The 26553-nt window shown below is 50.4% G+C and overlaps 1 protein-coding gene and 1 long non-coding RNA gene across 2 annotated transcripts; one reads left to right on the top strand and one right to left on the bottom strand.

Annotated features, from left to right (window-relative positions):
- Positions 1-5944: 5944 nt before the first annotated feature.
- On the bottom strand, positions 5945-24843 carry ZFHX2 (zinc finger homeobox 2). Its single transcript, XM_020965859.2, is given in 13 exon segments — positions 5945-8008; positions 8316-10880; positions 10883-11806; positions 11954-12080; positions 12514-12714; positions 14774-14832; positions 15520-15591; positions 17230-17470; positions 17949-18463; positions 18697-19051; positions 19053-19262; positions 19264-20791; positions 24130-24843. Coding segments are annotated over 12 exon segments (7698 nt in total). The 5' UTR covers positions 20743-20791; positions 24130-24843; the 3' UTR covers positions 5945-7058.
- On the top strand, positions 12075-14631 carry LOC144456319 (uncharacterized). Its single transcript, XR_013485374.1, has 2 exons — positions 12075-12210; positions 12559-14631. It is a non-coding gene; the product is annotated as an uncharacterized LOC144456319 (long non-coding RNA).
- Positions 24844-26553: the final 1710 nt, after the last annotated feature.

The following is a 26553-nucleotide window of genomic DNA, read 5'->3' as shown; positions in this document are numbered from 1 at the left end:
CATAGGGAGGAAGCAGTGAGGTGAGGCACTCATTTGGAGGGGGTGAGTGTAGTTGGAGATGGCAACATAATGGATGGTGGTGGTGGTGGTGGTGTGTGAGTGAGTGTGTGTGTGTGTGTGTGTGTGTGTGTGTGTGAGAGAGAGAGAGAGAAGGAGAGACAGAGAGAGAGAGAGAGAATGAGATGGCCAACTTTCAGCTAGTTTGGGCAGTTTATCCAATTCTGTGGCTTATCTATGTCTCTTTTTAGCCTTCTTGCTGAAGGTGAGATTTGGGAAAGGAGAGTGAGGCCAAGGTGACTTGGTAAAAATGCTCATGTGGAGAGTGAAAAATAGGATGGGTGTACAATGGGTCCCAAGTTGATCCTTTAGCATCAAAGACAGGACTGTTAGACCACATGGGTGTGATGTGTCATGTGGGACTTATTCTGGCATTTGCCAAGCATGATAACACAGTGGGTACTTCATGGATGGGTGATGATGCAGATTGGATCTTGGGTGTAATTTAATGAAGTGGTGCACAACTGGGCACCAGTTTGACTGTCCAAAATAACGGAGAAGAGAATATGGTTTTTAAGTTTGAAAAGGAAGGGAATACAGACAAGTGGTAGTATAGGGCTCCAGTTATGAAGATTATAGGAAACAGCTGTGCCATTTTTGCTTTTGGTAATATGTGAAAGTGGGTGGTAAAGTATGTGATTCATGTGTACTATGTCAACTAAGTAAGAACACCATTTCTCCTCTTTCTAGTCCTGATTCACCCTTATTCTCTCCCCAGATTGTTTTCCTTTTCTTCCACCTCCTCAAAAAACCATAACACACAGAGATTGGCATCCTTCCCCACTTTGTGTTCACCGGCATCCTAGTATTTTTCTAACTTAGATGCTGAGGCTCATACTGTCCACAGGACAAGGTAGCATTTGCCTTCTGGGATAACTTTTTATGTGTGGGTTCTCAAGAAGTTGAAGGAATGAGGTGGTCCTCTTACAGAGCTTCTTGGCCTCCTGTACTGCACAGACATCATCATATAGACCTCTTCTCTTGTGATCACTTCCTAGTTTTTCCCTTGACCTTCAAGAGTTGGTCCCATGTCAAAGTCAGGGTTCACAATTTAAGTTTTCTGCAAATGATCATTCCCTTGCCCTTCTGCATCTGAGCTTCCCTCAACTCTCCTGATACAATATATATGGGCAATAGTCCGGATGACACTAAGGGCAGAATCTTCCCTCTTTGGGACAACTGGTCTCCCTGACTCTGGACCTTTTTCCTCTGTTCCCTAGAAATGACATTTAGTTTTTAAAGCTTAACCTCTCCTGGAAGCTTATTGCTTCTCATATTTTAAGAACTTTCATCCCTGCCTCTGGTGACATCTTTGTCTTCAACCCCTGACAGAAATGCCCTTGCAGATCTAGCCCTATTTTGCCATTTTGGGTGTGTTAAGTACTTTGTTAAGTGCTTACCATGTGCCGGGCATTGTGCTAAATGCTGAGGATGCAAAGAAAGGCAAAAACGGTCCCTGTCCTCAAGAAGCCCACATTCTAACATGGGAGGCAACATGCAAGTAATATGTACATACAAGATATAGACAGAGCAAGTAGAAGGTAGACCTGTGTGTCTGTTGTTGGGAAGGGAGGTAGAGGTTGAAACTAAGAAAAGCCTCTTGCAGGTAGTGGGATTGGAACTGAGTCTTAAAGGAAGCCAGGAGACAGAGGTAAGGAAGGAGAATATTCCAGGCATGGGGACAGTCAATGAGAAGGTACAGAGTTGAAAGATGGAGTGCCATGTTTAAGGAATAGCTAGAAGACCAGTGGATCACAGAACATGTGGAGGGGACTAAAGTTTAGGAAAGACTGGAAAGGTAGGAAGGAGCCAGGTTGTGGAGGGCTTTAAAAAATCTAAGAGAGGATTTATTATATTTGATCCCAGTAGTAGGAAGCCACTGGAGTTTACTAAGTAGAAGTGACATGGTCAGACCTGTGCTTTAAGAGGCTCCTTGGTAGCTGAGTGGAGGATGCACTGGAATGGGGAGACACTTGAGGTAGGTCAGCCACCCAGAAGACTATTGTCCAGGCAAGTAGAGATGAGGACCTGAACTGTCTGTCATGGTGGCTGTGTGATTAGAGATAAGGGAAGAGGAGAGATGTAGACATGTGAAGGTAAAAATGACATCATTTGACAACAGATTGGATATGAGGGGTGCCAGTGAATGAGGAGGAAAGGATGATACCAAAATTTTAAGCCTAAGAAACAGGGAGGATGGCGGTGTCCTGGACAGGAATAGGGAAGTTGGCAATAGGGGAGGGTTTTGGGGACAAAAGTAATGAGCTCCGTTTGGACATGGTGATTTTGAGATGCTTATATGACACCCTATTCCAGATTTCCAAAAGACTAGAATTCAGGAGGAAGATTAGGCCTAGATATGTAGGTCTAGGAATCATTTGTTTAGAGATGATAATTGAACCCAGGAGAGCTAATGAGATCACCTAGAGAGAGTATAGAGGGAGAAAAGGAAAGGGTAAAGGAGAGAGCTTTAAGAGACAGCCCTGGTGACTAGGGTGACCTGGAGGAAGATCTAGCAAAGGAGACTGAGGAACAGACACAGGAGGAAAAACCAGGGGTAAACAGTGCCATGAAAACATAGGAGAGGAGAAAATATCTGGAAGAGATTGATTGATGACATCAGAGGTTAAGAAGATTGAGGACTGAGAAAAGCCATTAGATTTGGCAATTGAGAGATCATTGGTAACTTTAGAGAGGGTAGATTCTCTTGAATGAAGTTGGAAGTAGTTTCAGTTGAATGAAGTTGATTTCAGAGGGGTTAGAATTGAGTGAGAGGAGAGATAGTGAAGCTACCTCTCAGATCCCTATCTGGTCTTTAACAAGTTCTCTCTCAATTCCCTCTGAAGTCTCCTCTGGGTATTCTTGCTTGTGTCAGTCATACTCAGAGAATGAGACCCAAATTCTCTTACCAGCCAGAGATCCTTACTCCTCCCTTCCTGGCTATGTTGATGTCCCAGTTCAGTCACCCCTTTCCTGGCATTTAATCCGTGATTTCTATGATTCCGTTACTCCCATCATTGTCTGTTGGGAATGAATGTGTCTCTGAGTGTTTGTTTGCATCAGAATATAGAAGTGTAGGTCTATGTCTCTGGGGTTGTCTATGTGGGAATGAAAGTCTTTGTAGTTCTTGCTTGTGAACTGATACAGTAGTTTGTATATACAGGTCTTTTTTTTCATTCTTCAAGTTCCTTGAATGCTACCAGTGCACACAAACTGCTTCCCTAACTTCAGGCATAATTTATATACTTCTAGGTGAGTCTCTATTTAATAGAGACAAATAAGCATGTCCATGATTATAGGAAAGAATCTTGGTATGTGAGTTGAAAACTGAAATCAGATTGGATTACCAGAGACATACAAGACCTGAAATTAAGAGCAACCAAGGACTGAGAGGAGGTGGTTAAGGCACACAAGAAAGAATTGGGGTGGGCTGTTGGTTTCCTGGAGAGCAGCATTGTGTGTATGTCTGAGTGAGGCTCTCTTTGTTCAAGTGTGCACGTCTCTAGATTTTGGGTGGGTGTATTCCAAGGTCCGGAGTAGAGAACATATTTCTTAGTTCCTTTTGCCGGATACTTTTATCCTTAACCTCAAACACTGTAGATCACTTCATCCTTTTAGCACCTCATGCCACATCCTTGTCTAGTTTCGTGCACAATTGGCTTGGTGGAGGGAAATCAGTCAAAACCATTACCACTCCCCCAGCTACAATAGCTAAACTAAAACCAAAGTCTGGACGCCCCTCCAGGACTCTTTAGAGTTCTTCAGAAGCCATTAGACTTTGTCCCCTTTGTGGTCTGGCCTCTCTAAGCTGACACATGGTCAGGTGTTTTAATCTAACTGGTGATCAGGTAGAGAAGCAAATTGAAGGCTCGCTTATAGGTAGATCTGTGTGTAAATGCACAAAGACTTCAAGGTGGATGGATCTGGGAACCAGATGAGGGCTGAGTCTGAATAAAGGAAAGTCACATTGGCATCATTCCAGGGGACTTGGAATGGAGTGGCACTCACCTCAAGCAGGCTACTTCTGCCTTCCAGCGTCTTACAAAAATGGCCTGATGCCATTATCTGCACAACAGGCTAGCCTGCTGGAGCTGGATCAGAGGACTTCTGGTTTGAAAAAGGGATTGGATGGGAGTGGTACCAGTCTGAAAGTGAGAAGAACAATTGCCCCTTTGATTTACTCAGTTCAGTGGGGTTAGGCTTTTTTTTTTTTTTGGCACAAGGGATCTAGATGAGTGTGATTGGCCTAGTGTAGAGCCAGCCCATTACAAGTAGTGACCATACTTGTATCCCCCGTGTTTTCCAGGTCAGTGTATCTGTGTTTGCATGCACATACCCACAGGAGTCTACGTGATGGGTAAAGATTTCCATCCAAATTCCAACCATCCTGCCTCTCCAATTGGAAGGGTCTAACATATGTGAGGGACCCACAAGCGGTTTCAAATAACTCCACACCTCATCACTCCATACCAGGCAATTGCCAGATTTGGTTTTGTTTTGAAAATGTTTCCTCTTATTCTTTTTTCCTGTGTTTTTGTTTTCAACCTTTATACACAAGTCACATTCCCATAAAGCACAGAGTTAAAAAGCCTCTTTCCTCATACACATGCTGCTAAGAAAATAGTTTTATACATGGAATTTCAATGGGAGAGAGGAGGTTGGAAGGGGAGCAAGAGGGAGGCAGAGAAAGAAGATAGCAAGAGCAGCACGGACCAATTGGAAGTGGGTCGCTTCTTCTCTTGCTACCTAAATTGGTAGCTGGTATTTTTTTGGCATCATCAGAGTAACTAATTCTGCCCCTCCAATTTCACTGGGGTTGTGGTGACTGACTCTGGGGCAGGAAGGGAAACTCACCAAATATGACTGGGTTATTGAGAGGATAGCACTTTGTAAATTATAGAGCACTATGTGAACATGAGATTGTGTGGTGATTCTAGGACTAAGCTAGGTTTTCTCTCCTCTCTCTTCCCTCCCCTTCGTTGTCTCTTTTCTACATAGCCATAACTCTGATGTTTAGCATGGAAATTTTAATTGACTGGAAAACCTAAACTGCAGGATGGATTTAATTGGGGGGAGGGTTGAACGGTTAAGTGGGAGGTACAGAAGAAAGGAAAAGTGTTAGAACAGAGGACAAGAAAAGGGGCAGAGACTCAGGAGGAGGGATAGAAGAAAATCAGGAGGCCCAAAAAGTTTATAGGTAAGGACTTTTCCTTTACCAAGACCTACCATCTGCCTCTTGGTCCCTCACCACCATGTTAGCTTATAAAAATTATCCATTTTAAGGAGAGGAGCTCCTGTCTTGTGCTTAAGCCATCATTTATTCTCCTAATAGCCTCCTCAATTGGGCAACAGGTCCCTGTGGTCTGATGGGCATATTCTAACACCTTTAAGTTCCCCTTGACAGCTGAATAGCTGCTGAGCAATGGAAGATACAGGCTGTGGTGTGTTGTGAAGGGAGGAGTGTAAAGACCTGGAGATAGTGTGTGAAGGGGAAAGAAAGAGGATGGAGAAGGAGGTACTTCAGGGAGTAGGGATTATGGGAGAGGTATCAAGAAGTAGTAACAGGAGTTGAGGTTTTGGCAGGAAGTAAAACAGGTTGGAGGAAAGGACAGCTAGGATTCACAAACCAATCTGTCACACCCATCCACATTTTCTGGACAGGGTTTCCAAGAGTCCCTCTTCTATCTCTGGGAAAGAGCTTTTTGGTGATAACAATTTCTTACAGCATGTTGGGAGTTTACCTTTCCTCTTAAATACAGTGTCTGTAAGATGGGAGGCGGAAAGCTAGGGTGACATTATTCTCAGTGCCATGAGGCGCTCAACAACCATTTCAGGGGCAAAAACCATGGGCTCTTCCAAAGAAATGGGGAGGTTTAAAAAACAGCCCTTAACACAAGAGAATTTTTAAAGTCTAAAGAACCAAAACATTGACACAAACAATTTGTTAGGTGGAAGGGTTTTCTGTTGGGTTTTCTGTGTTTTTCAAGTTTCTTCTTCTTCTTTAGTTCATTCCTCTGGTCTCTCCATCTCTCTCTCTCGTGCGTACGCTCTCTCTTGCTCTTTTTTTGGTTGTGTGTGTGTCTCAGTTTTTTAAAGAACTTTGGATTTGCCGTTGGTGGGCGGCACCGGGTCCCGGAGGCTGGGCCCAATGGTAGCAGGCCTGGGACCAGGGGCTGGCCCACGGCTGCTGAGAGGATCTCTGTGTTTAAAGCCTTTGAGAATAAGTTACTGCAGTTCTGGGGTGTGGGAAGGAGAGGGGCACAGGGGTTCCTGGCAGCGGCTTCCTCAAGAGTCCAGGCTACATAGGTTCCCCTGCTGGAGAGGGAGGGGAGACGGGGGAGTAGGGAACCCCTCTTCCTGGCCCCACCTCTTGTTTGGTTAGAGTTCCAAGGCTCCTACCCATCCTGGGCCCCAATGATGGTGCTGGCCAGGTGGGAGCTTGCAATGTGACCGGTGTAGCACTCAGGACGAAGGAGGTGGGAGAGGGGAAAGGAGAGTGGTATATTTTTTTTCCTTCCCCCTTCGTCCTCTTGGGTTTTCTTTTTTCTCTCTTTTTGGCGTTTCTCAGTCAGTAGCACAGTACAGGAGGACTTGAGTTGGACAGGTGCATGTGACTGGGGACATAGTGGGGAAGAAGCAGGAGGCCTTTGGAGACCATGAAAATGTTGGGGAAGGCAGGACGTGAGGACGGAAGGGGTGTGTGTGTGTATATGTGGGGAAGCAGGCTGTGTAAGTGTACATGTAAGAATGAGGGTGGAGAGGGGTATGTTTGTAGGGAGTCTAGGAGCCAGGTTATGTGTCTGTGTTGGGGGGAGGAGGCAGGACACTGCTGGAGGTGGGGTATATGAAGCCCATTGAGGGTTGAAGTCTGGAGACTCCCCCAGGATGGGCAGAGCCATGGGGTATGGGTGGGGGGGGTTTGAGCTCCCACCAGGAACCCCTTGGGGTACGCAGGAAGAGCTGAAGAGCCCTTCTCTCTTCCCCTATCTTGGTTTCTCTGTTTATAAAGCTAGAAGTGTAGAGGTAGAAGTAGTTTTTGGGTTGGAGTCCGTGTGAGGTAATCTTGCTTCCTCTTTGGCAAAAGCCGTGGCGTTGGTGACTGGCTGGCCTCCTGGGGGTGGAGGAGGGGCCGCCTTGCGCTGGTGCGCTGAGGAGCGCAGATGTGCTGCCAGGGCCTCCCGCCCGCTGAGCAGCACCTCACACGCCAGGCAGTGGTAGGTACAGATGGGTACTCGGAGAGGGGGGGGCACACCAGCCCCAGGACCCCTTCCAAAGAAGCAGAAGGACCTCTGGTGGGCAGCAGCAGGTGCCTCCCCCTCAAATGCCATCTTGCACTGGCGGCACAGGTAGCGGTGGGTCACATCCACGGTGGAAATGCCAGTGGTACCTGCTAGCAATTCATCAGCTTCCCCGGGATCACCCTCACTGGGGAGGTGCAGCTCTGGTGGCTTCAGGGGAGCTGTGGCCGCAGGCTCAGGGGGCTGGGGTGGTGGCTGGAGGAGGGCATTGGGGAGCAGCCCAATGAGGGTCTGAGGTATCACGGGGTTCATGGGGAATAGCCCCTTTTTCATACCATAGAGCTGCTGGAAGTAGGCCCCTTGGAGCTGTGGACCAAAGACGGCTGGGGGGGCAGCCCCCCCTGCTGTTGGCAGGGGGAAGGGCAGAAACTGGCCCCCTAGTAGGGTGGGTACCGTGGCCTTCAGTGCCTTGAGGTTCTTGAGGGCGTCAGTAGAGGAAGCGGTGACCCCAGCGGCAGCACACTTACGCTCATCGGGGGTATCGTCCCCCGAAGGTTCAGCAAGAGGCCCTGGAGCAGGGGCCACTGCAGTGGAGTTGGTTTGCTCTGTTCTCTGAGGTAAGGGGCGAGCTGCATTGGGCTGGACGACTGTAGTAGCTGGCAAAACAGAGGCGGCAGCAGCAAGGCTGATGAGGCCCGAAGAAGCCGCGGGGCCTGGGAAGGAGAGAAGGGGTTAAGCAAGAAGCCAGGGCAGGCCACTGATGGTGGTGTCTCCTCCCCACCAGAATCCCAGTTTGCCACTGGCCTGTATAGGGGGCTGCATGCTCTACCCTCGCTCCCTGTGGAACCAGTGAGTTACATTTCCCCTCTGCCCCAGAAGTGGGATCAAAGGACAAGGGCACAACAGGGTAGAGGTGGGCAGGGAAGCCCAGAGGGAAAGGGAGCAGACAGACTGAGGAGGAAGAGGGCACTTAGGAGGGGGCTGAGGTCAGAGGGAGGCAGCCCCTTCCTCCCCACTTACCTGAACTGAAGGGGGCTAAGCTGCTCAGTGGGGGTTGAGCCAGAGCAGGACCAGATAGGAGCACAGGGGCCAGGCGAGGCAGAGTGCTGGCAGCCCCTAGGGGGAGCGTGGCAGTCGTGGTGGGTGGAGGGGCCTTAGGGACCAGGGGAGCCTCAGGGGCAGGAGCCAAGTCATAGCACTTGCTTTCACTCTTGAGCTGGGCCCTGACGGCCTCCTTCAGCTTGGCCAGATGCTGACGGGAGAACAGATGGCCCCGGCAGGAGACATAGAAATCATACTTGACATCGCAGTAGGGGCAGTCAGTTCGGGGAGCTCCCATGGGGCCTTCACTGCTGCTGCCTCCCCCACCTCCTCCCACCCCTTGTAATTTGGCCTTCTTTTCCTTGGCACGGGCATTCTGGAACCACACCTGGATGACTCTCTTTGGAAGCCCGATCTCTTCTCCGAGCACTTCACACTCCTGCATGGTTGGAGTGCGGTAGGCCTCATAGCAGGCCTTCATGATCTTCAGCTGCAGGCTGCTCATCTGGGTCCGGTAGCGCCGCTGTCCTAGACCATCAGGGGTCCCGGCCCCACTGCCGGCCCCACCGCCACCCCCACCCCCAGTACCAGGTGACTCTGGCTCAGCCAGGCTAGAAGCAGATGAGTCACTCAAGTCCCCTCCTGACGGGCTGCAGACCGCACTTTCTGGAGATGCCTTGAGCGGCTCTTCTGGTGCCTCTTCCTCAGGGAGCGGGGGAGGTGGTGGGGGTGTTGGGGTAGCATCTGATGAGGTGGCACTGGCCTCCTTAGCTTCTCTGCCAGGTGGCAGAAAGGCTGCAGGGCCAGCAGTAGGAGAGGCTGTTGCATAGGGGACAGTGGGTGCTTCTCGCTTGGAGACCTCCCTTCCTACTCCATCTTCCCCTTTGCCCATTAAGAGACCAAATTTTGGGAAGGGGACAGGGGTTGGTGGGGCAGGGGTCTTGATGACTGGGCTGGACACACTTCCAGGAGTGCTTCGAAACTGACCCTTCCGCTCCCGGGCTCTGGTATTCTGGAACCAAACTTGCACCACCCGCTTCTTGAGCCCCACCTCCTCAGAGATACAGTCCAGCATCTTGCGGGTCGGGTTCGAGTCCTGCATATACCAGCGGTACAAGATCTCCAGCTGTTCAGGCAGGATGGTGGTACGCAGACGCTTGTCTCGAGGTGGCTCGCCCTCCCCAGGTCCCCCAGCCTCACTTCCTGTTGGTGACAGGCTGCCTTCTTCATGCTTGCGTTTGAGAGGAGGTCCTGAGGCTGGGGGCCCTGGCACCAGGGGCCCACGCTCACCAAACACTAGCAGGGGCAGGTCCAAGAGGTGTGGAGGGGCACCAGGTGGCACTGGTGGCACAAAATGGAGTCTTTGGTGGCTGCTCAGGAGGTCCTGGCTGGCAAAAGAAGCAGCACACTGGTCGCAGGTGTGGGCTGGGCAGGGGGAGGCTGGGGCTGTCCCCTCTGTCTCTCTTTCTGCTGGCTTGGCGGTCTCTGCCGAGCAGAGGTCTTCTCCCTCTGGAGATCCTGGTGCTGGAGCCTCCAGGCCAGCTGGGGGTTCTGGGGCTTGCTCTTCCTCTGGTTCTTCTTCCTCAGCTGCTGCTTCTTCTGCTTCTTCTTCTTCTTCCCCCTCTTCCTCCTCTTCCGGTGGCCGGTCATCATAGCATTTCTTGAGGTGCCGAACCAGCTCAAAGACGCAAGAGAAGGTGGTGTGGCAGCGCTTGCAGGCTGAGGATCCTGCCCCCGCTCCCATGGCTGTCACTGGACCCCCATCCCCTGCATGCTTTCGGGCCTTCTGCCGAGCATTCTGGAACCACACCACCACCACGCGACTGGCCAGGCCCAAGAGCCCCGCCAACCGCTCCACCTCCCCATCTTTGGGATAGGCACTGGTCTCAAAGAAGGACTGCAGGGCCTGGGACTGGAATTCAGTGAATTTTGTGCGGGAGAAGCGGCGGCCTGTAGGAGCAGGTGGGGGAAGGGGACTCTTCCCACAGTCTTCCTCTTCTTGGGGCCAGCGTCCTCCTGGCCGGAGGTGCTCCTCGGTGGGCTGGCTGCCCCCAGCCTCAGGTTCAGGCACCAGGAAGGGTGGGCAGAGGGGGGGAGCAGATGGGTCCGTAGGACCATCTGAAAGCTTGGGAGGCTCTGCTAGGGGTGGATACAGGCTGTCATAGCTCTTTCGAAACTGAGCAGCATAGCGGCTAAGGGCTTCAAAGGGCAGGAAGCGACGATGGACGTGTTCCTCGTGGGTCTTGAGGATAAGCATGTTGGAGAAGAGCTTCCCACAGGCTCCACAAGCCAGCTTGTCCCCGCTCCCCAGGGCCTCAAGAGGGGGTGGGGTCGGGGGTGGCGGTGCTGGTTGCTTCCCCTCATTGTACTGGATCACAAGCTCAAAGCCAAAGTTCTCCAGCAGGGCCCTGGCTGCCGTTCTGGCCGCCTCATTGGGCAGCTGGCAGGGTGGGGAGGAAGGCCCTGCCTCGCTTCTCTCCTCGGCCACTGGGGGCCGCTCTTGTTCCCGCTCTGCTGGCTCAGCCTTGGGGGGGGGTGGTGGGGTGGTGGGGTGGTGGGTGGTAGTGATAGCACAGGGGTGGGCCCTGCCAGTGCCAACTTGGGCCCCACCTTGAGGTCATGCAGGTAGAAGGGCAGGAGCAACTGCTGTTGCTGGAGCTTGAGCAAAGACTCTGGTACGAGGGGAAACGGGGGCAGCACTGGGGGAGTGAAAAGAGGGGCTGGGAAGCGGTGTAGGTCTAAGGGTGGTGGTGGTGGGGACAGGAAGGGCAGCCCAGAAACCAAGCTGCCAGGCTCAGATGCCTTCTTCTCTGTGCCCCCCACCCCCTCAGGCTCAGCCTCCTTGGACTCCTCCTGGCTCCTCTCTGGTCCCTCAGCCTTGGCATCAGCCTTGGCTCCCCGGGACCGCGTCTGGTGCAGGACTGACCGCATGTGAATCTCCAGGGTAGAGCTCTGGTTGTAGGAGACGCGGCAGACCGTGCACTTGAAGGGTTTGTCTGTGGCAGTGGCAGCCGTTGGGGGCGCACCACCTTCCCCTCTGGCTGGGGCCAAGGGGTCGATGGCAGCTTTCTTCATCTTATGCAGATGGGAGACGGAGTTGTAATGTACCAAGAGGATGTTCTTCTGGGTGAAAGACTCCTTGCATACTGTGCACTTGTAGGGCCGGGCGGGATCTAAGAACTTGTCTAGAGCAAAGTTGGTGGTCTTACGGTAGGACAGGGGATGTCGGGCATCAGCAGGGGTTGGCTCTACTGGGTGAGACTCCCCTGTGGGTCCATCTTCCTCTTCTGCTGTGGGTATTGTAGGGGATGCTTCTTCAGTCTGGGGGTCAGGCTGAGGGAGTGGGGAAGGGGCCGGAGAAAGGGGCTTTTCAGGGCTTGTCAGAGGTTTGTCAGGGGCCTCAGCTGGAGGTAGAGGAGGCTCTGGGAGGGGGTCTGGACTGACTTCTGGGATCAGGTTGGGACCTTCTCCTAAGGAAGGAGAGAAATGGATTAGGGTAGAATGAAGGCTACATCAGCCCCCAACTCTAGTCCCCTTAATCTTATCTCCTCAATTCATACACCCTTGACCTCCTCCCCCTACCAGCTATCTCCCAAACTCGCTGCTTTTTCCCTTACCCACTGCCGAGTCTCCAGTGGATACTGGGTCAGTTCCAGGAGTTGGAAGTTCAGGGCTATCCCCTATGGGACTGATACTGGTCCCAGGCAGCACTTTGGTCAAAAAGGTCATTCCCACAGTTGTGGCCTAAAAAAGGAAAGAGTCCAGATAGTTCCAACCCTTCCACCCAAGACTCCTGCCTGCCTCCCACCTCCAAAGGGTCAACCTCCTCTCTAGTGCCTGTCCAGTTCCTGCCTTGGCCTGGGCCCTTCATCAGGTTTGTTTTCTACCCCCAATGTAGAAGTGACCTCAAAATCAGTCAAAATCAGTCAGGGCAGATATTGATTTTTCATTTCAATGGTAAGATGAAGTACACAAGGGGGGGGGGATGTGGCCCCCAGGCTAGAAAGAGAAGGATGAGCCTGCTGATCAACTAATTACTATAGAGGGAAAGGTGAGGCGTGCTATTACCCTCCCCATCCCAGCACCCCAAAATGCATCTTTTTTCCCTTCCTGCATGGCAGTGTTAGGGGTGGAAAAGAAGGCACTGGACTCCCAGGGGTTCTTGCCTGGCACTCACCACCAGAAGTAGTTTTTCAACACATTCAGGTACTACATTGTGCAGGTGGCTAAGGTGGAAGTGAAGACCAGAACGTCCCACCAGCTGCTCCTGGCACAGTGGACACCGGTACTTGGGCTGCACGGCATGCTGGGATATGGTATGGGCTTGTACTTGCTCGTTGGCAGGGCTGATGAAGCTGCAGTATGGACAGCAGTACACCTGGGTGGATGGGATAGGTGAGTGGGAAGGGCATAAGGAAGGAGAGAATACACTGCTGGGCTCCTTGCTCTGTGAAAAAGCTAACCTGAAGGCAGGAGTTCTCACGTCCTGAGAATACCTGGGCTAATAAACCTAGAACCTCAGAGCCCTTTGGGGTAGATCACTGAGAGAGCTTTATGAGCTTATGAGAAAACCTTACAGGAAGATATCACAAAAAAACCTTCAGCCCACAGCTGTCCAGGGGCTCAGGGAGCTGGCACCTCCCTGCTCCTTCCCTGGGGGCAGGGACTGAGGCCTGCTTTAAGCTTCACTCTCCTTCCCTCTTTGTTTGCCCTTTCTCCCTGCTCTTCCTCCATACTCTACTTTCCTGTTGCTCTCGACCTTCTCTTATTTCCTCTCTTCTAGGCTTGTCTTCCTCTTTCCATCTCCCTCTGCCCCCCCCCCAGCAAGTCCCCTTCCTGGTAGCCCCACTTAATTTGGATTTCTCCTCCTGTCCCCAGCCCACGCCTACACCTTCCTCTCCTTTTCTCTTCCTGGCTCTGGCCTCTCTCCTCTTAGGCCCTGTGCGCATTTTCCCAACCCTGAAGCATGGCCTGCCCCTGCCCATTGTCCTTTCAGCACTTGCTGCAGCCAGAGTTGTTCCAGGAAGGAGGCCATACCTGCCTGTTTCGGAGCCCACTCATCCTCCCTCCGTATCGGCTCAGCTCCCACTCTTTCTTTTCCTTCTTCCTTTTTTTTTTTTTTTGGGTAAACAAACACCACAGCTCCCCCAGTGGCCAGTGGCCCAGGCCTGGCCTCCTCCCTCTGGCTCAGGTCCCCCCTTCCATCCACTCCTCCCCCTCTGAAGGGGCGGGGAAAGGGGAGTGGAAATGGAGGTGGTGGAAGACAGGGTGAGAGCTCTGTATGTACAGTTTGTACGATGAAGCAGTGAGAGATTCCACTCATTTTCTGTCATCAAAGTGCCTAGCACTGTACTAGGCAATAGGTCTCCATTCTCTGTATCAAGCCTGTGCTCCCAAAGCCTGGGCCTACCTCTGCTCATACAGCGCAGAACGCATCACTTGGATTATTTGCTTTTTGGTGACTGGGAAGTGGTGGGCAGATGCCTCGAGGGAAAGGCACAAGTAGGTGGGGAGACCTTGAGCCAACCCCTCGTTCTCACTGTACCAAGCCCAATTAAGAAGGCCAGGGATTGGACCTGCTGGACATAGCAAAAGTGACCACGACATTGCATCTGCCGTTGCTACCCCTGCCCTGGGATATAGCAGTCACCACTATGGGGGGGTCTGCCTGCTCTGGGGAGCTAGAGAGCTGTTTAAAATTTAGATCTGTTCAGATTCAAATTGGAGAAATGGCAGCTTTGTTCCTCATGTTCCCTCTTTTACTTCTGGAATCAAGAGAAGCCATATTAAATATACAGCCCCCAAAGCCTCCCTATGCCTGCCTCCATTCTCTGGGGCTCCTCCCGCCTCTCCCTCCCCAGGAAGGAGAGGAAAGTGATGCCAGGACAATACCTGAAGAGAAGACTTCAGGGCCCCAAGAATGTGATCCAGGACTCTTCCCTGGAGGCTGGGAATCCCTTTCCCTCAGCCTCTGATAGCTCTTCTCCCCTTCATTTCCCCTCCCCCCCTGCTTTTTTTCCCCCCTTCTCCCTCTTCCCCCACCCCTGAATCCCAGGTCAGCTTCTCATAGACTTTCTCCCTTCAGCTATCTCTACCTTTTCCCTCTCATCTCGCTTTACTCTTTCATATCTAAGGCCATTATAACTCTAGATTTTTCTCTGGCTGTGGCTGAATAAAAGCAGTTGATCTTATGCTGTATGTGAGAGGATTTTGTAAACTAAAGTCTTATGTAAATGTTAGCTAGTATTATTGTATGTGAACATATTAATGGAAATAAAACCACTGATTTAAAGAGTGTGAGTCTGTTCTTGGCCTATAATTCCTTTTCTGTAGAACTCTATACAGATTAGAATTCCTCCTTCTGCCTTTTCAATCATGTAATTCCCTAATAAAGCCACCTTCCCCACCAGACCCTTTCCAGTCATCCCAATTCTGACCACAGTTTGGTTGGTATTGTCCCCCGAAGGGCCAGTCCTATTTTCTGCCTCTTCAGAAGCTGAGGATTGAAGGAAAAGAGGTTCAGAATGAGGGTGGGAAACCCAGTTTATTTTATTTATCTTTTTTTTTCATATCCTCCCACCACCTTTAGGATTAGTGTAGTACAGAAGGGAAGGGTAGGGAGAAGAGAATAAGCATTTATATAGCACCTATGTGCCAGGCACTGTGCTAAGCACTTTACAGATATCTCATTTAAGAGAAACACCTCTGCATGCTCACACACACACACACTCTCCCATCCATCCCTACTCCTGAATGTATAGCAGGACCTCTTTTAGCACTGCCTCCTTCCCTAGAAATGACTGTCACAAAGGCTGCTGGGTTGTCTCCAGTAGAGACATGTTCATATTTGTGAAAGTAGGCTACAGATGGCTACAGGGGCCACAGAGAACACGTCTCTTTTTGCTTAGGCCAAGGGCGGAGTCAGGATCCAAAGGGGAGAAATGGCAAAACCCCAACAAGGCTGAAGGGGTACCATCACACAGCCTTCTCTTGTTCACCCCAAACCCAGTTTCCCTCCCTTCCACTAATTTCTTGGCTCTTCCGTCTGAAAGTGGTCTTTCCCGTCAAGGTCCAGAATTCTCCTCTGGAGGGACCAGCTGCTGTACAGCTTCGAGACTGTCCTGGTTGTGGGGCTAGTGGGAGGAGGGGTGATTTGGGAGAGGGGAGGGTACGAGCAACTCACCGAGTGGTGGGGCCTTGTTCTGAGTGTTCTCTGTAGTGGGTAGCTCTATATGGGCAGTGATAGGACCTTTCCCTGTACAGGAGTAGGAGAGAAAAACCAACTTAATGAGATGGCAAGGGTCAAGTGGAAAGGGGAGGGAAAAGAAAGGTGGAATAAATTGGACAAGCTTGGGACAAACCAATGGGCAAATAACGTCAAAGTGGTTAGGAGAATGGAGGAATTTTATAAAACAAAAGGTGTGAGGACTGGGAAGGGATGAAGAAGAATCACAGAACTTTAGAGTGGGAAAATCAATTAATCTAACCCCCCTCCTTTTGTGGATAAGAAAACTGAAGATGAGAAAAGTGACTTTAGTATAGTAGAAAGAGGATAAGAAAGGACTGATGGATTCAGCACCTGCCCCTGACACTTACTAATTGTGTGATTACAGGGAAGCCTCCTTCCTTGTCTGTCCTCCATTTCCTCATGTAGAAGAGCCCACACTACCTCCCTCACAAGGCGCTCTGTACACCCTTACAGATTATATAAACGGGACTTGCTGTGATTCCCCAAGGTCACATGGCTCATCAGTAGCAGAGCCAGGCCTGGAGTTTAACTCCTGACTCTTCCCCATTCCACTCTGTACCTCCCTCTGTAATGATGGGGGGGGGGCGGGAACATTGGATCGGGCAAAGAACTGTGGAAACGCCAAGGTTCTGAGACGGGGTGATTTCAGGAAGTAGCAGATAGAAAACACAAAGCAGGGGCTGCTGGGCCTGGAGAAGAGATTACCACGGGAGAAAGAATTGACAGACGTGTAGGAATTTATTTTCGTTGGCGGCCTAATTAAAGTGTTAAAGTTCCTTAACTCCATTCAGCCCTGCGCCAAGATCGTTAGCTATTGATCCGAGCCCCTCCGGCACTTAACTCCAGCCAGCATATTGGCAATTCAATTAGCACCAGTCAATGTAGCCCGTTCCCTGGTTCTTGCTGCCAGTGCCCTTGCCCATCTTTGTCTCTGGAGAGCCCACCACCCATGGCCCTTCTGACCTCATCTTCCCTTCATTTAGCTTGTGGTAACTATGGCCCCTATCTTTAACTGAGGCTGAGGACACAGTAGGGCACCACTCAAGGCCCTGAGCTTGGCCGAAAGGCAGGGGGAGATTTTGGAAAGCTTGTATGTAAACCTCTTCCTCTACCAGGATTGTGTTGCGTGGACCAGAGGCCCAATGCGTGTCCCTTCCTACAGTTCCCATTACCCTCAGGAAACCATTAAACTCTATCCCTTTCTCCTTCCTCATGAGGTCCAGCCCACTCCCCCCAACTCCTCCCCTAGTGCTGCTAGGAAACTGGCTTCCGGTTATAAGTAAGAAAGTGTTTCTGCCGCAATTCCTCAACTGTTGGCCCTCCACCTAGCAACCCCACAGCCCTCTCTTCCTTTACATCCTCCCTCCCGTGCCTGCGGTGTTACCCTGTAACACTCCTTGCTCTCGAGCCCCTATTGTTTTGACGTTCCCATTCTTTCCTCTGAGCCTCTCTTGCCTCCTTTACCCATAATTCCTTTTATCTTCTTGCTCCCTTGCCCCACCACACACCCATTTCCCTGGCTGTGCCACCCATGCTTCTCTGTTACTTCCATAAAAGCACCCGGTCCCTATCCCAAATAGCTGTGCCCCACCCTTTCTCTTCCTCTGTTCACAGCTCCTGCTCCCCATCCCCACTCATCCTTACCAGAAGTTCTGGGCTGGCCATGGCTGAAGCACAGGATGCTCTGAAGGGCTGAGATTCCTTCCTCAGCTACGCGGCCACTCTGCAGCAGCTGAAGTCGACGCTGGGCCTGGGCATCTCGGTGGGCAGGTGCCCGAAGGTGTTGCAACAGAGCCAATCGGGAAGGTGTCTCCCATGCACACAGAAGACATCGGTAAAGTCCCAATTCCACTCCTGCTTCTGACCCTTCCATCTCCAGCAGGAACTGGAAGGAAAGGAGACAGTTTAGGCCTGGAAGATAAGCACCAAATCCTAATGTCCTCCCTTGCCCACCCTCAAAGGAAGGCCCTTCTCTAGCTCCAATCCCCCTTTCTAGCCCCTACAAGACCTCTCTAGTGAAAACTCTCCCCTTCCCTAGATTCTGTCCTTGTTTTTTTAATCCTTTCTTTTCCCATTTTGTGGCCACCGCCTTTATCTTTCCCTCTGTCCCCTATCCACAGCTCCATCCTTCCTTGACTCCACTGTCTTCTAGTCTCTCGGCATAGGTCCTCACCTGAATGTTTACCTTCTTGTATCCCTAGCTTTTCTTTTCCTTCTGTTGCCCTCTCTGCCTCTCTGTCTGATAATTTTCTCCCACCCTGTACCTCTTCATCTTCTTTCCTCATACCTCTATCCACTGCCCTTATTCTTTGCCCTGGGATTGTCACTGTATGTTTCCCTCTCCTCCTTCCCCCACTACTAACCTTGTAGACTTGGCTGTTCTCCTCATGTGTGCCACCCCGGGCGTGGAGCTGCATTTTCTCCTTGCTGTTGGTCTCAAAGTCACAAAGGTTACAGCGAAGGTGTAGGGGAGAGACTGGCCCATAGGGAGCCCCCTCCCCCAAAGGGGGGGCTGGCGCAGGAGCGCCCCCGCTGCCCTCCCTCAGGTGGGCCACTAGCTGGTACTTTTGGGCGTGCTTGTCGGTCTTGAGATGGAGCTGGAAGTTGGCCTTGAGCTGAGTACCATAGCAGCAGAGTTTGCAGCGATGGGTGTCTCCAGCCACTTCCTTCCACTCAGCTTCAGGGAGGCTTCGGCCCAGGGTGCAGTGGTACAGTAGCAGCTCTAGGCTGTCTGTGCTGAAAGCCTGGCACACCAGGCATCGGAACACTTTCAGCGATGGGTCGTCATCTGGTGGGGGTGAGGTGGGCAGGCCATCCATGGTGGACCCCAAGAGCTGGCTTGGGGGAAGGCGGGGTTCTGGGGAAAGGTTGCCAGGGGCTAGAGAACAGGGAGAAGCAGGCAGGTCAAGGGGAGCAATGGGCTTGTACTGGGCTAGAAACTGGATTAATGTGAGCATGAAGGTGACACCAGAAAAGGGGAAGATGACACTGGGAAGAGAAGAAGGGGCAGGGAGGTTGGAAAAGGACAGAAGTGGCTAGAGAGTAGGAAGGGAGAGATGGAGAGATGGGGGAAAAGGAAAAAAAATAGGGAACCAAATAGGGGAATCTTACCAGGAGTGGGGAATTTCCGGGTGGGTGGCCCCAGGTGATGAAAGCCATTGAGGAGTAGCTGGGCCTCCAAGGGTTTGTCTGGCCTCAGCCCTGGACCAGGCAAAGGGGCTGGTGGCTGGCCAAGTCCCTGTGGCCCATAGTACTGGAACAGCTCAGGGGGGTTAGCAGGGGTCGCTCCAGGAGGTGGGGGGGGGCCTGGTCCCACCAACCCAGGAGGCAGCCCCAGAGGCAGCCCCTGATGCAGCAGCAGAACGTTCTGCATGTGCTTCTCTGAGGTCATATGGATGCGAAGATTCCTAGAAATGTTGGTTTCATAGCTGCATACCTTGCACTGCCAGGAAGACTTGGCCTTGGGGCTCCTTTTCCCCAGTTGGGGCTGGAAGTGCTGCCTCGGTGGGACTCCCCTGACCTCCTGGGCCAGCCTGAAAACCCTGGAGGTTGGCCAAGTGCTTATCAGACTGCATGTGGATGCTCAGGTTCCCTTTCGTGGTGGTGGAGTAGTTGCAGACCTCACACCGGTACGGCTTATAGCCACAGTTGTAGCTCTCGCCCCTGGCAAGGCGGGGGATGTGCCCCTCCCGCACTGCAGTAGCTGCAGTGACTGTTGTTCTCTGGGTGTTTCTCCCTCATGTGAACGTCAAGGGTCTGCTGGTACTTATAGTGCCAGTTGCACTTGGGACACTTGAGTGTCTTACAGGAGTTTCGAGAGTGTAGCAGGGACATGTGGCTGGAGAGACTGAGACCCTGGAAGGCCGGTGGGGCTGGGGCATAGTCATCAGCCAGCCGATAGGGCCGGGGTAGGTCATTGGGATCTTCAGGTGAGTCAGCTCGGGCCGGGAGAGCCCCCCCATCTTTGGGGGAGGGTGAACTTTGGTTGAGTGGGGCACAAAGTCCCCCATCCTCCTCTTGCCCCTCAGGGAACCAATCTGGCCCTGCCTCGCCTGCTGCCACTGGCGATTCTTTGGCTTGGGTTGGGTTGGGGTCCCAGGCAGTTGGGGTGGCAGGTGGGGAAGGTGGGCTGGGGACCATGTCTTCCTCAAGGGGCAGTGGAGGGCCTTGGTTTCCTGCCTCAAGGGGGCTATCCCCATCCTGGGCTACATTCACCATTCCACCCACTGCTCCATTGCTGAGGGGTGCGGTGGGCAGGGGGCCAGGAGAGATTTTTGGTTCCAGAAAACTGACAAGCACTGTGGACCCCTCTTTCCCCTCTTGTATTACAGCTGGGCAGCCTGGCAGGCTCTGGTGCTGAACTGGGACCAGCTTTACCCCATGAGACTGAGCATGAGCCACAAAAGCCTTGGGCCCACTGAACCCCAGGCGGCACAACAAGCAGAGCCAGAAGAGCTCCCCGTGGTCTCCATCCCCACTCCCTGTGGGGCCATCTTTGGGATCTCTAGGGGGGAGTGGGGCCGGCCGGTAGCTCCGGAAGGCTCCATCCCCTCCCTCGCAGGCAGCCGGAGGTGGCGCTGAGGTATTATGGGGCAGAATTTGGTCAGAAGAGCTAAAGCCTTGAATGCGGTCAAAACCATGTTGGACATGGAGGACAGTGAGGTGAGTGGATGATGGGCAGACTCGGAGAGGCAGGCTGGACTCTTCCTCGCTCCCTGACTCACCCCAGGGGAAGCCCTTTGGTAACAGGAGCTCACTGTTGCCAGAGAGAGGCAGTTCAGCCAGGAGATAGACGGTACCATCTTCAGTGAAGAGCAGGTGGTCACTCAGGTCCTGGGGAGGGGGCCCTGCTTCTTCCTCCTGTATTTCATCCTCCTCCTCCTCCTCTGCTCCAAGCTCCTTTGGTGGGACTAGGCCACAGCCTGGTTCCAGTGGATGCTTCCTGGTCTCCTTTGGTGGGACTAGGCCACAGCCTGGCTCAAGCTGGTGCCCCCCAGGCTCTGAGGGCCTCATGCTGTCAGTGGTGGCAGCAGTGGGGGGATCTTTGGTGGCAGGTTCGAAGGATGTGCCAGAAGAAGGGTCCTGAGGCGGGGACGGGGCATTATGACCAGGGGTAGAGGTGTTGCTAGCAGTGGAAAGTGAGTTAAGGGTGGCCATGGCAGACGGAGGAGCACTGGGGGGTCATCTCAGCGTGACAGCCAGCACCCTGAAAGAAAGATGAGAGGTTTTGGTGAGGGACAGGATGTGGATAGAAAAGATGAGAGAACATGGAAGTGAGATGGATGGGGGAAGACACATATCTGTGTGTATTTAGATCTTATTTTTGAGAAAGAGCCTCAGGATATTTTACATTATCAGAGCTCATTTCCCCAGGCTGGACCTCCTACAGTATACCAAGGGTTGGCAACCTGTGGTCTACTTGCCAAAGACAGAACATGGGCTGATTTCTATTGGTACTCAAACCACTACCATCTCCCCAGGGCTTATGAGAGCTACTACAGGTCCTGAGAATTAATGGCAGAAACTTACTGAATTCTAAGTCAAAAGCTTATCAGCTCCAGGCTCTAGCTACCTCTGACCTCTAGGGGAAAAAAAGAAGTGGGGAGGGTATCTTCTTGCCACATCACTTATAAAAGTGACAGGATATAAAAGCCCACGATCAAAGAAAGGGAGTCCCACTGAGACACTTCGGACCAGATCAGCAAAGTCCTGGTCTAGTATTACTTATACCCTGTCACAAGTTTACCAGCAGGGAAAATTTCTTTTCCCATTACCAACATATTGAGCTTCCCCTTATGTTCTCAGCATTTCAAAAATTCTACATTAACTTTTTCCAACTCTAGATTATTGGTAATTCCAAACTCCTGAACCTTCAGTATCCACAGTAAAGCCAGAGAGACCCCAAGCCAGACATGTTTCAGAATGAAGAAGAAAGATAGTAAGAAGAGCTTTATTTGCCAGGGGATACTGGAACTACAAAAGTTCTTCTTTAGATAGCTAACTTTCACCTCTCGAACTCCTAGATTAGGGATGAGATCTTAGGTATGGTCCTTTTTGGACCCTATCCTCCACACTTTTTTGGGTGGGGCAACGGGGTGGGGGGGGTAGAGGGAGGCAGCCAGGTATGACATCAGGGACATTAAGGAATTCTGAATGGGGCTGGATTAGCATGCTAATGAATATGCAATTATGCACCTAGGAAAGGCAGAGTATGGGGAGGGGAAGAGGTAAGGGCAGGGAAGGAAAAAGGAGACCATGGACAGAGGGCAGAACTGTTCCCAAGGTGGGTGAAGGAGCCTACCAAGTTAGAACTTTTATGGAACTCCTCAAAGACAGGGTGTCAAAGTCCATTTGCCAACGTTAGTAAGTCTACTTTACCCTGGACTTCCTCAGCTTCAGCTAGCACACAGGTAGGCTTTACCCAGGAGGAAATAACAGTCCTACTCCTGACTTGTTCCCAGTACTATCCAGTGAGAAATATTGACCTTAGCCCACAAACCCTATTGATGTTCTCAACAACTCTTGGGTGGGACTCTCAAGAATTGAAAAGTGAGCAGTGTGCTCCCCATCTTGGCTAAAGGAGTCCTACAGTCTTGGCCTGGTGTCTGGGTGAGATGGAGGCCAAAGGGGCAAAGGGTTGTTGGTAGGCAAGCTGTTTAAAATTGCAAATCTCTTCTCAATCCCTTCTCCTCCCCTGGAAATAATTTCAATTGCAAATTCATCTCTGCCTCAGTGCATTCCTCCCCCCCTTCACCTTCCTAGTCCGCATCTCCTCCCCCTTTCCTCTTCCCTGGGGTTCTCTCCTCATCTGCATCATCTTCCAACTAAAGCTCAGGAAGAGCAATGATTTTTCATCTCTTACTTTCCCTCTCTTCCTTCTCTATGCCATCCTACCCCAACCTCCTGATATATTTTTGGAGGAGAAGCATAAACAGATAAATGTTGGACCTCAGACTCACTCTTTAATGCTCACTCATGCTCTGTCTTATTGGAATTCTTCCTTTACCTTCTGTCTACCTGTTCCTGGGTCTTAAGGGCTTCTTTTCTACTCTAGGGCATATCTTGGATTGCACATGGACAAACAAGGCAACTCTTTGAAGGCCTCAGGACTGTCTCTGTTGGAGTGGGATCAAGAGTGCAAAAATAACAGAAAGATGAGGAAGCCTTAGGGAGTACGGTCAGGAGTCGGGTGGATGGGAGTGTCCTGGGTGAAGGGAATGGATGGAAGAGAGGAGTGAGTGTCTTTGGAGGACCAATGGGAGAGAGAGGGGCAAAGAAAGACTGAGAAAGCAGTGGCAGTGGTATGATTAGAGAAGAGATTGATGTGAAGGGGCGCCACAGACGGCAGAGAGAGTCAATAAAACGAGAGGATCACATTAGAGGCGACAGAGAGAGCTTTAAATTACACGGCTGCTGCCACAGAGGGGGATGGGAGGAGGGAGACCTGGAGCAGAGGGAAGGATGGAGAGAATTGAGGGAGCAGTGGGTATATGATCTAGTTAGATAAATCTCCAGTTCCTCAAAGTCTCTCATTCTTCAGAGCTTTCTCATTCTACCCATATCCTTCCAAGTCCCTAGCCACCCTCTTTCTTCCACCTGGGAGAAAGAAAGATATGGGGATAGAAGGAATCCTCTTAGGAAGTATCTTTTTTCTAATTTCTTCCTATTTGTGGGTTCCTTGTCATTCCTTTGGAAAGGAAGCTAGGTATGGAAGTCCAGAGACATGGACAAGGAGTATATAATTGCCCTACCAGGGTCTCTTTCCCATTCCACCTCTCATAGTCACTAAGCAGTAAATGCCCTTCTCTAGAAGGAAGCAGGAGGCGAATGGCACCTTCTCCAGTAAATAGAAAATAATTTGCAACTCCTGATGCCTTATTCTGGAAACAGGAACAGAGAACACAATGAGAATCAGTCAGAGATACTCACTGATCTAGGGAGAAAAAGAAACAGCCACGGAAACCATAAAATACAGACAGACTCAGGGGATTAGAGACATACATACATATATAGTCACTGAGACAGATACTAGGACCCAGAGGGTCACTGAGATAAATAGACATTATGAATAAGTAAGACTTAGATGCTAGGAGATACAGAAACAGATAGATGACAATTTGAGGCTACGTACTCAACACAGAGAGGTTCTGAAAACCAGAGAGTCAAGCTAGCTGAAAGGCTGCATGTTGAGAGGCAAAGAAAGACCCAGAAACAATAAAGGAAGAACAGTAGTGATGGGAGGAAGAGATGCCATGATTTACTAAGGAGCTAGGAAAAGCCTGACCCTAGAATAGGCCAGGACCCTCCCCCCCAGACACCATGAGCTTCTACTGCCCCACCCGCCACCCCCATGGGGTGTCTAATGGCTCCCCTTGAGAATAATCCTCCAAGCCCAACCTTTTCTCAGGAAAAGAGATGGGACTGTTCCCTAGTGGCCACAAAAGGAACTTCATACTGAATGGATACAGATCCCTCAGCTCTCCATTTGTGACAGGCCCTTACGAAATCCAGAGATCCTGTCTCATTTGCTTAACGTTTATTTACCTACAAAAATTTCTTCAAACTCTTAGCTGGCATCTCTTTTACCACCTCTGCCTTTTTCTCATCCACTCTTCTCATCCTCTTCCTTCATCTTCCCGTGTACTCATTCCCTTTCTTTCCCACTAAGCAGTGGATATGCAAATAAAGACAGAAGCTGGGAAACGGAGGAAGAAAGGTCTGTGTGTTGGGCAGGGATGTTCCAAGCATCTAGATCATAAACTCTTCAAGGGCAAGGATTTCCTCTTCTTTTTCTCTTCCCTAAATGAGGCAATTTGATACAGTGGAAAGGACACTGGATTTGGCATCAAGAGAACCAGAGTGATTCATAACTCTGCTCCTTACCACCTTCAGAAACCTTTATGACAAGTCACTTCACCTCCTTCCAGCCTCAGTTTTCTCATTTGTAAAATGAGGGGATGAACTAGATTACCTGTAAGGTCCCTGATCCTATGATCTTACTCTCACTCCATCCTTTCGTAGAACTGTTGTTCAGTCGTGTACAACTCCTTGTGACCTCATTTGGGGTTTTCTGGGCAAATATACTGGAGTGGTTTGCCATTTCCTTCTCCATCTTGTTTTACAGATGAGGAAAGTGAGGCAAACAGGGTTAAGTGACTTGTCCAGGGTCATGCAGCCAGTAAGTTTCTGAAGCCAGATTGGAACTTAGAAAGATGATTTTTCCTGACTCCAGGCCTAGTATTCTATCCACTGTGCCATCTAGCTGCCCTTTTCATAGCATACTAGAGTATCTGCATACTTAGAATATCTAACAGTCTATCAGCCTCTTTACTTTCCCTGCCTGAAGGGTGCCCCTTTAATCACAGGATCCTGAATTGGTAAGAATCAAATGTGCTTTGGAAGGAGAGCCAAATCTGGAGATTTGGATTCTACTGGAATTCTTATTCTGCCACTGCCTGTATGACTTGGACAAGAGACTTAAATATCTGAGTCTTGGTTTCTTCATCTGTAAAATCTAGGGGGTGGGAGTGGATCTGAATTTAATGACTTCTGGGGTCCTCTCCAGTTCACATTCACAGGGGATATAAATTCAAAGTAAATGGAATGTCATCTTAAAAAGAAAGGCATTAGCAGCTGGGACAAAACCTTCATATATTCAGAGCCAGAAGGTTCCTTACAGGTCATCTACTCCCACCCTCTCATTCTGCAGATGAGGAAACTGAGGTTCCCGGAGATGATGTGACTTGCCCAATTTTTTATTGGTGTTAAGTAAGAGATAGGACTTGAACCTATATTCTGAGTCCAGAATCAGTGCTATTTCCATTGTGCTCCAGCAGTACCTGAGGCCTGGTTCAAATTGCTATGCTATCTCTCCCTATACCTATCTCAAAACCTGTCTTTACTTTCCATAACTTAGCTCATCTTTCTCTTATCCCTTCAACACTTTTTCTCTCAGGATTCCCTCTTCCCAGTCACAACCACCTGGGCCACTTCATGCTTCTCTTTCATTAAAAAACTTGAGACAGGTATGGTCAGGAAAGGAAAGAATAAATAGCCAAAGACAGAAATTCGGGAAAGAGGGAAAGGGGGGTGGGGTGGGGAAAGGAGCTAACTCCCTGATCTACATATGTAAATACTTAATCTCAAAAAGGCCTCCTTGCCTGGGCCGAAAATAGGGCAGGTGGCAAGTTCCCAGGAGAGGGAAACTACCCAGAAGTCTTTGTGTCTTATACTTTGCAAAATGCTTAGGGGGGGTGGTGGTGGTAGAAGTGGGGCCTGAGAAGGAGGTAAAATAGGAAAAGGAGACACTAGGAAGTTGGAGATAGGAGGGAAACAAGATTGGAGGCTATGGACTGAAACCCATTAGTTTGCTGAGCTGCATCCATGTGTATTGGTTTATCTGTGTTTACAAGAGATATATTGAGGAATGATACAAACTAGTGTCCCTCCTCATATTTGGGAATGCGTATGTTCAGGTGAATGTGATTTTCCACGCTTCTGGATATATATAATTGTATCCATCTTGCCTGGTGACTACATATATATCAACACATGTTAGGGTGGTTTGTGTGTGAATACACATAAGATCATCTTGTGGGTATATAGAGCTGAGACTTCAGGACTTTTCTACAGGTCACAGTCGTCAATACTTTCATTATTCCAGCCCTGTATATATACCCTCGTGCACTAGGGTGTGGGAAAACTGACATGTTGAAATGTGCCCTTGAACAAATTCAGGAACACATCTGCATACTGCTATGCTTTGGAATATATACAGTATAATTTAAATAACTTAAGTCAGAAAGGTACTCTATGCCTTTCTCTTAGTATTTTCGAGAATATTTGTGTACACTGTGGTAACACATACCTACAAAGGTAATTAAGTTCCTTGGTATCTCTGAGTCCAAGAGTGGCACTGTTATGTTACTGGTGAATTTTTCTTCTAGCCTGAAGTTTCTAGAAGCATTT

Source organism: Phascolarctos cinereus, unplaced genomic scaffold (genome assembly GCF_003287225.1).
Source record: "Phascolarctos cinereus isolate Bilbo 61053 unplaced genomic scaffold, phaCin_HiC Scaffold_3;HRSCAF=262, whole genome shotgun sequence".
Taxonomy (NCBI): Eukaryota; Metazoa; Chordata; class Mammalia; order Diprotodontia; family Phascolarctidae; genus Phascolarctos; species Phascolarctos cinereus.
The sequence above is the reverse complement of the archived record's forward strand: the minus strand, read 5'-3'. Positions and strand labels throughout refer to the sequence as shown.